This window comes from Perna viridis, chromosome 14 (genome assembly GCF_037379345.1).
Source record: "Perna viridis isolate PV_CMFRI_1.1 ecotype Kerala chromosome 14, ASM3737934v1, whole genome shotgun sequence".
In the NCBI taxonomy this organism is placed as follows: Eukaryota; Metazoa; Mollusca; class Bivalvia; order Mytilida; family Mytilidae; genus Perna; species Perna viridis.
The window spans coordinates 20,628,102-20,643,323 of NC_142458.1; the positions used below are offsets into that span (position 1 = coordinate 20,628,102).

At 32.9% G+C, this 15,222-nt stretch overlaps 1 protein-coding gene across 1 annotated transcript in view; it reads left to right on the top strand.

Moving 5' to 3' along the window:
* Positions 1-15,222, top strand: part of LOC148598579 (uncharacterized) — a 31,604-nt gene that overhangs the window by 12,953 nt on the left and 3,429 nt on the right. Inside the window, exons 10-21 of the mRNA XM_088559933.1 lie at positions 941-1,067; positions 1,900-2,022; positions 3,251-3,360; positions 3,749-3,867; positions 4,858-5,009; positions 5,539-5,652; positions 6,778-6,875; positions 8,615-8,765; positions 9,032-9,216; positions 11,075-11,156; positions 12,451-12,663; positions 13,951-14,054. Of these exons, the coding sequence (XP_088416059.1) occupies positions 941-1,067; positions 1,900-2,022; positions 3,251-3,360; positions 3,749-3,867; positions 4,858-5,009; positions 5,539-5,652; positions 6,778-6,875; positions 8,615-8,765; positions 9,032-9,216; positions 11,075-11,156; positions 12,451-12,663; positions 13,951-14,054 (1,578 nt within the window). The remainder of the gene's footprint in view (positions 1-940; positions 1,068-1,899; positions 2,023-3,250; positions 3,361-3,748; positions 3,868-4,857; positions 5,010-5,538; positions 5,653-6,777; positions 6,876-8,614; positions 8,766-9,031; positions 9,217-11,074; positions 11,157-12,450; positions 12,664-13,950; positions 14,055-15,222) is intronic.

Genomic DNA, 15,222 nt, shown 5'->3' on the forward strand with positions numbered 1-15,222 from the left:
CCCTACCGGTGCACCTGGTCCATGCTCCCAGTTTTTAGTGGACTCCGATTTGCTCATTTGCTTTTGTTACGTTGTATGTATAATTTTAGTTACTTTATGTTCTTTGTTATGTATGTATGTTTTCAAAGTCTGGTCTTTGTCCCTGGATTACATTCTTTTGATTACCGCTATAACCTTGGTTCCCTTGATTACTCTTCCATATGTTTTCAAGCATGAATACAAATGTGTAAATTTCCCTGTGTAGACGGTTCTCTCTTGTTGAACTTTTCGTCTAACTTGACTTCGATGTATCATTGACATATACTGCTATTGAGTGCTTGAGGTCAAGGTCTGGGTTTTTCAATCTTCAAGTTAAAAAAAAACTCTTGTTGTTTAAATACAACTTGTTTACCCTATTTTGTCTGTTACATAAGAGAGTTAGTTGGATATTTTTATCAAGTTTATTCGTGATAATAATACACTATTTCAATGTTGTGAAAGTGAAAAGGTAAAACGGATTAAAAATGATAAATTTATCTATTCGTACATGTGTAATTGATTTTAGGGGAAATGAAGTGACAAAACCAATAGTTAAACGGAATCAGCATAAAAAAGACATAACAGAGAAAAGAAATATCAAACCCAAGGCATATGAAAAAAAGCAAAGATAGTTCAATTCTCTATCCGCTTTTCTGTTTATTGACAAGTCATCGAACAAACAACATAATGTCTTGAAGTGAAGGGCTCATGTAAATTATTTTCACATCAAGCAAGATACGCTTCCCATATTTTTCTACATATATACAATAATACATATGTATGGGAATCAATATTTACATATGGAGACTTTGGGTGAATCATACTATTTTTTTACCTTTTAAAATTATGCGATTTATATATAAATCACATGATTTTCATTTGACTGTAAGACTTACTTGATATATTGTCTTATTCATTATAGTCAGCATCAAATAATGGGGACGCTACCATGGTATTTCATGACTGGAGTCTCATGTTTTTGGCTGATTTGTCTAGAGGATTGAGTTTTTATGATATACAGCAAATCACAGCTACGTACCAATGTACAGGTAAGAAAACAAAGATTAATCAAGGGATCAAGTTAATCCAAGGATACAGACTAGACAGGAAATATAGACACAACAAAAAATATGAAATCACATGAAAATACATTTGTAAGGAAAACGAAGTAAATTAGCTACCCGGACTCCGATGAAAACTATGAGCATGGGCCAGATGCTCCTGTATCATCTGCATCTCCATTTCTAGAAATATCCGCCGAGTTGCTCGAATAATAAAATGTTATATTCATGGTAGACGAAAGAAGAAGAAGCACAAATATGACAAGGTGAGAAAATATAAGACTCATGGGATGAAATCACAAATATGAAGAGCAAGCCAGGTTCGTGACACATGCTAAAACAATATAGATGATCTTTCAAATAAAATAACAAGATAAAAAAATGTCCCAATATTAATTATTTGTCTTTAAAATTGACGTTTGCCTCTACCATGACACGAAATGATATATGGTGTAGTGTAGTGTTTCAGATACCCTTTGACAGATTAATTTGGAGGGAAAAACATTAGCGTTCCTTACTTGGTTGCTGATGAGTGGTGTTCAAAGTACTAAGCCCGGAGTAAATATTTTGCTGAATTTATTTTGGATTTTTTTTTTTGACAAACCGCTGAAGTACGCCAAAATTAAATCAAGCAAGAATGTCTTTTATACAGTAATTTCATGAGATTTTACATTTAAACTTAATTGAATGTGCAGTTGATCAATTATCAATTATCACTATTGACATGACAGAGCTGATGGCTGGTACTTAATTTTTTTTCACCATTTGTAAAGATACTGCATAAATGTTTTAGTAATATTAACGTTATCTTTACCTGTAGCACAATGCAATGAAGCTACAGCTCCTGTATGTGAAAACGGTGGCTTCTTAAATGCAGACTGTAATTGTCACTGTCCTGAGTACTTAGAAGGGACGCGTTGTGAAACTACAACCTCAAATTCGAGTACGTATTTTACAATTGACTCTGTCGTGCAGTCCATTATCGTCTATACAATTGATCAGTATACACTTCCGCGAGGTAGGGCTTGGGTAAAACAAAGGAATTTTCCTCGCGGAAGTGTACATAAAGCATGCTCCACACATGCCTATCGACTATCCACAGTTAGCACTAAAGGGTCTATTTTGTATTAAAAACATTCCATAGTACTGAAAGTATTCACTGATCGTCAAAATAGGTTATGATCTTGTAGAAGTCGATTATTTTATATTCTTTTGAATTTTTTTAAAAAAGGAGCATATTTGTAAATACCAATTTTCGGTCCTGTAATTTAGTGATAGTTTAATTTAAACCCTGGAAAGCTTTTTTGTCATTTTTGTGTAAGAAAGATGAATTTATCCGGACAAATATTTATGAGCTGTTAAAACATTGCCCATATCAAAACCTCATCACGAATAATCGTTTTGTGCATTTTAGAATTATTTCCTACGAGGTTTGTAGATAACCTTTTTATCTGGACATACTGGAATCTTGTTTCAACAAATTGAGTATTTAGTCAACACGCTTTCATTGATTGGTGGAATAACAAAGTTGTAGACCATGTGGCAAATATCTGAGGCAACGGAAAACTGTATTGAAATCAAACGTTTTTCGTCAATTTGATAGTTGGTGACAAAAATGAGAATATGACGAGATAAAAGTACAGAAAATTAATGTCTTAAAATTTTAGTGATAGTTTCATGTTTTACCTAGAAATCATTTGATAGCTAGTCGGTACCTGAAAATAAAACAATTATTTTGGAGGGAAATGTAAATGCAAGTGATACTAATATTTAATTATTTTCAAAGTTGTAGCAGTAGTACAGTGGATCCTTGTTTAGCAAGGTGTTGAATTTAAATATTTATTCCAGTTTAGAAGTCAAGAAATTATAAAGAGGTCTAGATCTTTTAATATTTTAAAAGCTTACAATTCCTTTATATGCCGCATGGTAATTAAACACCAAGGAAACATGTTTAAAGCATTTAGTTTAAATCAACTGAACTGAGGACTTCGGGCATTATAAGTGAATATTCGCTACCACTTCACCACCGAAGAGCTGATGAACATGCATCACAACTACCATGAGGTTCAAGTTCAAATTTCATAATTGCTTACTTCTCTTTTGTACAAGTATCACTCAGGTAATCAAGCACGTACGTTTGTTAATAAGATTTGTTTTTTTATAATTTTCAGATGAGTATGGTGGTGTTGTAAACGTTCCTGGCGATAAAATAGTAGTTCTGAATTCACCAAACTACCCGGATAACTATCCTTTAGGTCTTAAGGCAACTTGGCTTATCAAGGTAAAATCTACTTCGATATCAAACTTGGAATTCAATATGTCTAGGGTGTTCTAGCACTAGTATTAGTGTAATCATGTAATGAAGTTAAAAGAATAAAATAGTAAAGGTTATGGGTATGTAAGACATAAACGTTTCAAAAGGTGTAAAAAATAGTCGATTTTAATACTTTTGTGCAACATTTAGATAAAAGCTTATAAACAATATCCTGAAACCCCTTTTTTATGGGACCTCTATGGCACTACATTTTTTCAAAATCCGAGTCTTTTATTCAATGTTGAAAATAAACATGATTTATACTTGTCAAGGTCAATACTTTAACATCTGTTCCTAAGCCGTTTTCCATTTAGCTCCTAATTTCGAGCACTTCATATATTATTCTGTTTTATAGGGAGTTCCAGGCAACATGCTTCGAGCCACATTTACTTCTTTGAATATTAGTCATAACAACTATGCATGTTACCACTTTTTGGAAATACGATTCAATCTTAATGGTCAACAAGGGCCGAGGTAAGCAATGTACGGGATGATAACATCTGCATTAAAAGGTAACACGGTCTGCAATAAGCCAAGGATATTGTTTGTCAATTAATGTCTAGATCATTATCTTTATGTGGAATGTAAAGAACATCATGTGTCAAATCCCCGACCAAGTCTGACAATAGATTAATCAGATCGACGACGTATTTTACTAATCATAATTACCAGCGATCTTAATGTTTCAATCAAAATTTTCCGTTGGATGATGTTTATTCTTAATGCAGTAAAGATGGCTTATGACCCTATACCACTGTTTTTGGTGTTAAATTGTCTTGATGGATAACACAAAGTTTATGCTGAGGTAACTAACTAACAAAATCAACCATAGCTTTAGTAAACAAGGGGTTTTGTGTTAATCCTTATATCAACAAATACATAAATAAATAAATCGGAAATAACATATTCAAAATTAACCACTTCTAGTAATTAGGTAGCATTTTAGATATTGCCATGGTACAGACAGCACAAGGTGCAGAGGAACTCGCCTAACTTGTGATGCTTTTGCTGTCTGCATACGCCATAAGTTTATGTAGCTACAGTGATTTCTGTATACTCATCAGTATTTTAAGGGGACCCACACATTCCTCTGTCACTTAACCAACATAAGAACGATAGATGTAATCTAATAGGGAAAATAGTTTTTGACATATTGGTATTGCCAACTGTCTGATATTAATGAAAGGGAGATATTATCTAAATATTCTGTGTTTAAAATAAATATGGTGTTGATAAATGGTAAAATTTTTGTCTAAAACTGGTTCTGGTAAAAACCATTTGCCAAAATGCTCGTGTTAATATCAATTTTTAAATCGAAATTGTCTGTTGGAAAATTTCTCCCTTACAAAACAAATAAATAAACAAGACATTCGAACTGGATCGAATATATGTAATGCTTGTACAAAAAATAGACTTAAAATGACCTTCATAAGTTACATCAGTACATTATTTGTATATTTTTAGACGATGTGGAGAAAGTGATAACGAAGTCTGGCAGACAAGCGATATACAACCTGAACAAATGCACACCATGATTCTTCACTTCGACAGTTATCAGAGCTCCGATAAAGCTGCTTCCCAAGGCTACACTATTGAACTAGAGGTTATAGGGCCAGGTATATAAAATCCAGTTATATGCCTTCCAATTGGAACTGGAATACCCTTTTATTGAAGTTTTGGTTGTGGTGCCGGCTACATGTAAAGTCCCTACATGCCCTCTTAAATTTAAATATTACGGATAGTTTTTGAATTTCTTTGTTTTTTTGTTTTTGTTTTTTTTTAATTTTTGTTTATTTATCTATTTATTTATTTATTTTTTGTTTTGTCTTTGTTTGTTTGCTTTTTGTATCTGTTTTTGTTTTTTATGGTCATACTATTTGGTTGTTCAACGTAAATATAAAAAAAGTTGTCTTATATATTACATGATTGAGGAGCGGGCATTCTCAAACTCAATTTCTTAACATTAGGAATTGAAATATTCGAGTTTTAAATTATTCAAAAATATGTGTACGCATTTAAATCTGAACTTACATATTTGTACAATGTATATACTAATTATTCATCACGGAAATTACGTAACTGGTGAATATATAAAATGTTCGATTTTTTAACGAATTTGATATTTTTTTTCCTTTCTTTCTTTAGGTTGTGCAACTAACCCATGCGAACATGGTGATTGTTTTGCTGACGTCAATTCAACAGATTATACATGTACCTGCAAGATGGGTTGGACTGGTGTAAATTGTTCTGAAGTTACACGTAAGAAAACTCAAAGAGGTAGATCAAGGGTAAAGGAGATAACTTTTGAAATCATCAATATGAATCATATTCAATTTCACCAAAGCCTAACAAGCTTTCATTTGAAAAAGAAAATATCAATCCAAGTTACTTTAATGCTTACATGGGATTGGTGTCAACTACTGAATACAAACGTTCCAATGATTTGTATGAGTGGTTTCCCTTACCCTAGGTCTACCTCCTTCGAATTTTAATTTCACACCTTCTCCATCCATTAGAGATTACAAACTCATGGTTTTTAGAACATGAAATATTGTTTGTAACATAGAAAGCATTAGAAACTTTAAAACGTATTGGAATAATTATTTAGTCTGTATATGATTTTATCATTTTGTTAGAAATCTTTGAAAAGAGTCTTCCACTTTTTAGAAGAAAAAACAATATCCATGTTCTTACGTCATAAAGAGTTTAACATTACATTCAAATATATAAGGATGAAATTTACTCCGTCTCTGGTATCAGTGGAGCTTCCTGGTTTCCACATGAATAGTCCCTTAATGGCAACTGTTAGTGTCAAGAGTCTATAAAGTTTGAAGGGCAACTATTTCGCTGTACCTGTGTATAGTTTTCTTTTTTTTCTTTTCTTTTTTTTTTTGGGGGGGGGAGGTGCAGCTTCAGCCCTGCCATATGGTGTTGTTAATTGAAAACCAATGGGTGAGATGGAGCTGATATTTTTTTTTTCATCCTAGTTGTTGACTCCTTTGACATATTCACCATATTCCATTCTAGTTCTTTCTTAACATTTCCGACCTCTTGCTATAAAAATGTTGGCGTTCAAAAAGCGTCGGAAACCAGATCCAGGCGTATTTTTTTTTGTTATTTCCGTAAAGTATACCAATTATACTTGTAATACTTGTAAAGGTGAATAGGTTTACAATTTATGGTAAAGGTATCTAGAAATAGCTCCCTTGAATGGCTTCTGTCCTTAGTTCCAGCTTGCCGCGCCTGAAAAAACCCAAAACAACATAAAATTCGCGAGAACTTTAATAATTAAAATCATGAATTACGTAGACATGTCTTTCATATTTACTTATATAGACTGACCTTTTATCTTTGCTTACATCAAGAATTGATTCAATGTTTCAGAATATGCAGTTCTAAGTTGTACTGGAGAACTTAATCAAGTTAATAAATGTTTCCTTGACCAGGCCACGAATGATGACTTTAACTGGAGTCCATATACGGTAAGGCCTGTGTTTCCTACCGGGGCCCTGTCTCCTGATTAAAAATCTCAAATACAGATTTTCCTCTAATCCGTCGTCAAATATGACTGCGACTATTCGATTACCTAAATTGTAAATTTTTGAAAGATTGGATAAACTCTCAATGTTTGGATTTTGAGACCTACTGGTACGCCGTGTGTTTTAGGATGTTAAGATTTTCTCTATATCTAAGAAGGGCTAATAATATACTAAACTTACAACTATATATGCAGAAATATTTAAATTCACTCATTATGAAAGGAATATTTCGATGACTTGTCATTACGACCATCAAGAAATCATTTCTACAATTAATTTTAAATTCTAGAATGGCATTAATTTTTCTTGAAGGAAGCATCAATACGGATATTTGTGTAATTTAACAAAATGATCTATATCTCGAAAGGTAATGAAATCTGTTTATTTCCTTTATGAATGTCAACAATGAATATGCATTCTACGTTCGTATATGTTAGGCGAAAATAAGACAAATATGTTACAAATATATGTTAAAGAAATTTGCAGAGAAAACTGATATGTACATATACATCATGTAAACTGTATATGAAGATTAATTTTTGTTTAGATTTGTTTTGTTAGAAGCTTCGAATCTGATATTTTTGACTTACCGGTCCAGTCTGTTTGTGTAACGAGAATAGGTATGGAGACAACAACCCAAACGTGACGAAAGTGTTAGTACAGGGTCGCCATTTGTCTCAAATTAACGAAAAGTGAATCCTCATACCACATATCTATTACTTTATTTGTACCGCGCTAGACCTCTCACAATCAGGCTTCTGGAACAGGGTTATGTTGCTACAAGATGGAAGTCACCACTACAGAAGTTTTATGCCTGTCATCATTAACGTGATGATCGTTACGGTGTATCCATCAGACCATAAGAAACTATTTGTTTAACGGTTTAGTTTAGTTTTCCCTTGTTCTTTCGTCTACCCTGGACTTTCATCATCAACTCGACTAGAAAAAACAGACGACGCTTATCCTACCGACGCATTTGGTCCATACTCCTAATTTTAGTGTAGTCTGAGTTGCTCATTTACTTTTGTTTCTTTGTACGTATTACTTTGGTTATTTTATGTTCTTTGTTGTATATGTCTATTTTCCCTGTTTTGTCTCTTTTCCTGGGTATGCTCTTTAAATTTGTGCTAAATTCTTTATTATAATGTACTCTTCCAAACTTACTCGGGGTGCTCTTCTATAATGTTGTATAGCGACAAGTTCTTGTAAACACCTTTATAACATGGCTTTGAAATCATGGAGCTTCTCAGTAATGATCAATAGAATAAATGATTTTAGGGCATAGAATTCAACGATTCAAATTTGGAAGTCGTTAAAATGATGCATGTGACAAGATCGCATTTACTTTAGTATGTTTTGTGGAAGTGTAATCCAGGGACAAAGACCAGATATGGAAAACAGATATACACAACAAAGAACATAGAGAAACTAAAATCATACATTCAAAGTAGCAAAAGCAAATGAGCAATTCGGACTCCACTAAAAACTGGGAGCATGGACCAGGTGCACCGCTAGGGTAAACGTCCTCTGCTTTTCCAGAAACACCTGCCGAGCTGCTTATAAAAAGTCATGTACGGGGCAGACGAAAGAAGAAAGGAAAACTATGACACGTTGAACAAATCAATTTTCATGGCTTCCCATATTCACATTATCCAAATATTATTTTAGTTATTGTATTTTAGGGAACTGCTCCAAACAACCATGTGTCTGGATATGATGATGTAACAGGTCCAAGAGGTGCAATTGAGAATTATGTCTACCTATTCACCAAAACATGGCCAAACCGAGAACATTTAGATCAAGCGATACTTATTTCAACATTAAATCTTCCAGGTACATAAATTTAAAGACATGTTTAGATAATGTTCCCTTTTAAAACCAAATGTCGCGTTGGTAGGTAGTGTTTTGGTATATTTTCCTCACTCCTCGTTCAGAAATTCAAAGGGAAAACGGAACTTTTTAAATCAATTTGATAATGCTGAATTATTCATTATTATTGAAGTATTTTTATTAATTGAATACTAGTATTGTTTAGCCAAATGTTTTGGTATTGCTTTTACATATCCTTAGTTTCTCTCTGAATTCTTAATTTTATACAGTTGTTGATCGCTGTCTGTCCTTCTATTACCACATGAGGTCGTTATATTCATCGAAGATGGGTGCTTTAACTGTCAACGTTACGTCATCTTCCGGTGATGAAGAAACTCTGTTTTACAGAATTGGTAATCAGGGTATCAATTGGCTTTATTTTGAATCAGATATTCCTGCTAGGGAAGGTTTGGTGGTGAGTTTCAGTAGAAGATAAGAGAAATTTTTACGAACACTTTGTCTTTTTCTTATGACTGATACAATCATTCGCACTGTAATTTGTTCTGTCCTTTTTGTTGTTTTATTTCGATCCAACTGATATTTGCTATCTCAATAAAAAAACGTACTTATTGTATAAGGAGATAACCAAAAGTGTGATACCTTGTTAGATAGCGATGTTATGCTGCCTGTTTGTATCACAATATACCAGAAATATTAACTGTACTGGACGGACAATGTTCATCGAAAATGTATGTTCCAAGTCAGGCAAAGTGCAGTTTTTCTTTCTTCTCTTTTTTACTTTTTGGTTTTCGACTTTATATATCCAACTGTTTCCTTCTTTTGACTCCTAATCTTGCCAGGGTTTTTGGCAGGTTAGTTTTGAAATTTCAATTTTGTCATTTACCTTATTTCTACCTGACTTCTTGCAATTTCACATCATCCGTGGTCCTTTTCACAAAAATCGTAAGTGTAAAATTAGTTGTAAGTTATGACGTCATAGTAAATCAAAGTATTGTGACGTCATAACTTACGACTAATTTTAAATGAAATGGTGAAAATGACCACTGAATTCTGAAATAAACCTTAAATCTTATCTAATTTGATAGTGTTTATATATATAGTTTGTATGCGATCTGCATCTTAAATTAGAGAAAAAAAGATTAAGGACATTTAACTTACTGGTTACTCTATGATTTGCTGCAAAAAAGATAATAAACGAAATTTTTCAGTGGCTTCTTATTCCGTACAATATTGATCATGATCAAAGCAGATCCGTGACTTTTTATTGAAAGAGAATACCTTTGAACCTGGTAAAGTCAAACACAATACCTTTGATACTACAAACAAAATAACAATTGTGTAAAAATAAAAACGATTCAGCGAGTTTTATAGGAATAGTATTAAAGTGTAATTGTTTGTACGAATCAGGCAAAATGTGAAAAATCAGAAACATGCATGTACCAATAAACATCGATCTGACAATATAATTTGTAAGAATCAGGCAAAATTGGAAAAATTAGAAACATTCATGTCAGAACCCCACCGATCTGGCAATATAATTTCACTCAAGGGTGCTTGCTATATTTGAAAAGACCATTATTTGATCTCTGCATCACTGCCTTTGCACAGAAATTTATCAATAGAATGTTAAGAAAATGAGATTTTTGACAGAGTTGACAGATTTATTTGCCCCTGAAATGTTCATTTTCAGTGCATTTCAATTAAATTGTAACTCAATGGACCAGCATGATATGGAAAATCTTGTCTGTTTTCCTTGATTCTGCAAATAGTCAAATTACACTTTCAAAATGATGTTTTCTTTTTTGTTTTTTTTTCATTCCTTTTTTGACTGACACTTAAAGGACAATCAAAGTATAACTGAATGGGACTAAACATGCATTGAAATACCTATGGAATGATTTTAATTTGTCAAGCTATGTACGTAAGGCATTACATCGAGTGAATCTCATGCAAGAAAACACGAATTCAAACCCCGAACAGAATTCTCTTTAAACTGTAAAGGGACATTTATTAGCATGATATGGTGTCCTTTTACGGTATCATGCCTGGATGCCTTAATTGCATTAATGTCGAACAGGCGTTTTTTTGTTTTTTTTTTTTTGTTTTTTTTTTTTTTGTTTTTGTTTTTTTTTGGGGTTTTTTTTTCATTCTGACGTTTAGGTGTCTGACTTGCAGTCCTGTCTTCAGTTTTTGAGTTTGGTTAAACACAACTTTTCAACGCAAATATCGTATGGTTGATATCAGCTGACTTGAGTCTGTCATGACACAGGGGTTGGGTGACTCAGTTTTTGATTTAGTTTCTTTAATTTTAGGTAAAGTTTATCGGAGAGACTGGGACAAATTGGATGTCTGATATGGCAATCGATGATATTCAGTTAACACCTGGACTTTGTGGTGAGTATATTTACAATGCAAACATATTTTGATATAGGCACCAAAAATAAATCTGTTTCCTGCTACCCTAACTACCCTTGTTTTTTTGTGCCTGTCCTGATCATTTTATGGGCATTTTGGCTCAAGCACTACTAAATTCTGGATCGTTCCCAATTAACTCGATGTAAAATGTTTTTGCAATATAAAATAATTTCCCTATCAACTTACTTAATTTTATCATTTTTGTTATTACTATTTACCAATCAGAAAATAAATCTTGAACCTGAAGAAATGCATAATTATTTTACATGTTTTCTTTCATATGACGCGAGTGCACGAAATTAAATATATTGATATTTGTAAGTCCCATTCTGTACAAGAATCAGGCAAGGGGTGGCACTTCATATTTCTCAATTTAGTCTTTTTTGCCTCAATCATATTCAAATACATCTAGAAAACATATATTAAGCTATTTAAATTTCTCCTGAAGCATTGGTGACGTGGATATTTTTTTACTACTTATATAAGGAAAAACTTCTGGCAAATTTTCCCGCTATTCTCGTCACTAAATTTGACCTATCAATATCTTAATAGGTTACCAGTGCTTCTAAGGTCAAGGGTTAAATTGGCATTTAGGATCTCGTCCTCTTTTAGTTCAAAATAAGGAAAGCAAAATTGTACAAAAACTCTTCTAAAATGCCAAGTTTAGAATTGAGAATAAATAATACATAATTTGGCAAAGTATATATGCCTTACCGTAAACGTAAACTTTAGAGAGTCGACTTCAAAGATCATTCATAGAACTGTAGCTCATAATTATTTAGTATATAAATTTGATTATGATGACAACGATAAATGTTCATACTATAAAAACGTAGAAACCATTAAAATATAATTTTCGAATGAAAATATACAGACTTTTTGGAGAGACATTGTTCAATGAAAGTTTTCTCTATCTCAAAGAAGAGTCGAACTTACACTTGCATGGCATATCAGAAAAAAAACATCTTGATGCGTAGTGTATGAAGTCTCTGTAGTCTCAAAACATTGTTAGCTAATTAATACATAATAATACATAACTTACAAAATGAAACATCATCAGTTAAAGAAAAATTTTCTGTTTTTATTTAAAACATTCCGTTATTCAAAAAGATATCTGTAATTTCAAACGATATTTAGTGGCTTCAAATCATTTTAATTAATGGCATTTTTTAGGGAAAGCAAACATTTCATTTTCTTTATAAAACAAATAATTTAAATATACTTTTGGAAGTGTACATAATTTACTTTAAGATGCTATAATACTCATATACAGATAATCCAATTTTTCCACCTTCGACCACAACAACGTCAACAACGACGACCACAACAACGACAACAACGACGACCACAACAACGACGCCTACAACAACGACGACCACAACAACGACGCCTACAACAACAAGACCAACCACAACTACCACGCCAACGACTACAACAACCACGCCCACAACGACTACAACAACAGTACCGACTACTACTACTCTGGGTATTTGTCGATTCTGAAGGGAAATGTTGATACATAATATATTTCATTTTTGTATCAAATACGTTGTGATTATGAATCACCAGAAGTTGATAACACTTTTTCAGAAGGGTAAAATACCTTCCAAAAACTAACTACAGTTTCATTTTGCTATATTGCACTTTTCTTGAAGCGTCTTCTACAAATATTCCTATGCCAATATATCTGCTTGTCGGTTATAAGTAACCCTTTGAGATTTAGTTGAAACGTTTGTATTCAGCATTTTACATCAATGTTATGTCAGTATCAAAGTAACTTAAACTAATTTCATTCTGTTTCAAATGAAAGCTTGATACTTTTTGGTGAAATTGAATATGATACAAAATATCACTGATATCAAGAGTTATATCCCTTTTCCTAAGTTTACCTCCTTAAATTATGAAAATTCACAAATCTTGGAAGGGAAAGTGGCAAACAATTCATTTAATGTGATTAAGGAAAATCAATCTAGATTTGAATGGTAATCAAAAGTACATCTCCCAAGGGTAACGACTAGGCGATAAAATTAGACACACACAACAAAGTACATCTCCCAAGGGTAACGACTAGGCGATAACAATAGACACAAATAACAAAGAACATCCCACGAGGGTAACGACTAGGCGATAACAATAGACACAAATAACAAAGTACATCTCCCAAGGGTAACGACTAGGCGATAACAATAGACACAAATAACAAAGAACATCACCCAAGGGTAACGACTAGGCGATAACAATAGACACAAACAACAAAGTACACCTCCCAAGGGTAACTACTAGGCGATAACAATACACACACACACAACAACGAACATCACCCAAGGGTAACGACTAGGCGATAACAATAGGCACACACAACAAAGAACATGAAACATAAAAACAAGTATAAAGATAAAAGCAAATGAGCAACCCTGACTTCAATATAATTGGGAATAATGACCAGGAGCACTGTTAGGTAAGCATCCACTATTTTTCTTACAACACCCGCCGAGTTGCTCATAAAACGCCACGTCTTTAAATCTTTCAAGGTCAAATATGAGAAGTCGGATTACCGTGCATTTTATTTTCTCATTTTTTTATTCCAAGAATAACAAGACAATCATTGTATGCAGACATACATATTAACTGTTTTATTTCCTGTATGTGTTGTGTTTGCTGTGATAATTTCAACATTCATAATTATATTAACCAATAAACATACATCGGTATATTTATACATTATAATCGTATTTAAAGGCAATTGGGTCCACATGTATTTTTCTTTCTGTAGGACTACAAACATATTATTGCACGTTTGAAACTGGAGCGACCTGTATATTTAGTCATACACCCACAGATTGGTCAGGTGACTATGAATGGACATTGGACCAAACGGTAGGTTTTTATACCTGTCTTTAACAAATTTATCATCATATACATGTATTGCTATCTGCCTTTCTGTCTGTCTGTCTGTCTCTTCATGTGGTAATACTTGGGGAGTTTGAGCCCATTGTTAATTTTCGTTTCAGTTCTTTTTCCTTTCTTAACTTCGTATTTGTTTCTGAGTTAATGTTTGTTGCTTTTATACTGTTTACAATTTATTTCTGTTGCATGATTTGCAATATGACTATAATAAACAACCTGGTTTCGTGTTTACTATGTACATTAATTTTTAACATCAAATGCCCTTTCGATAAGATCAACTTTAAAATCATAAACATCAAATGAATAAAACATAAAACTAAGCTTGAAATATTAAAATATTGTTTGATGATGCGAGACTTTCAATGCCATGAATGGGGCATTGTAATCATTGTTGAATTTCATTTAGGATTGTTTCTTAACGATTTATAACTGTAAACTGCCGCACACAAGGTTATTTTGTTTAATTTGCTAATTGTAATGCAATTATAGAAACTCACCAAAACACTGCTGGCTGAAATAATGACTGTATTGACCATACACAGTCAAAATATAACCGAGGAAAACAAATATTGTCTACTTAAAAGCTCATTTTGTTTCACCTAGTCATATATTTACCATATCAACACTTGAAATGTTCAGTAAAAATACAATATGTCTAATACGTTGACTTAAAACATGTTGGGTAGAACATAAAACGTCTAACACAACGTTTTATGCGCTTAAATGGACACATTTTGTATACCAAAACGCAACAATTGTTGACGTAGACATATTTTGTCGAACTTAACCCAAAAAGTGTTGACATGGATAGTTTTTGATTAACTCAACTACATAGCCAAAATATGTCTACATAAACAATTTATTCTGTTTCGATGGACAAAAAAAGACTGATGCAACATTTTCTATCGTTATGGTAGACAAAATGTATTTCTCATAGACAGATGATGCGTTGATTGCGACATTTTGGGTTTGTTTCAGCAAGCAAAAAAAAAAACGACTGTGGATGGTCATGTCAGTCATTATTTTGTCAAGTAGTGAAACCTTTTCTCAAAGAAATTGGCTCTTTATTGCCAGTTTTCTGCACCATGAAATATGCTTTGTTCAACGTGTCATAGTTTTCCTCTTTCTTCTATCCAAG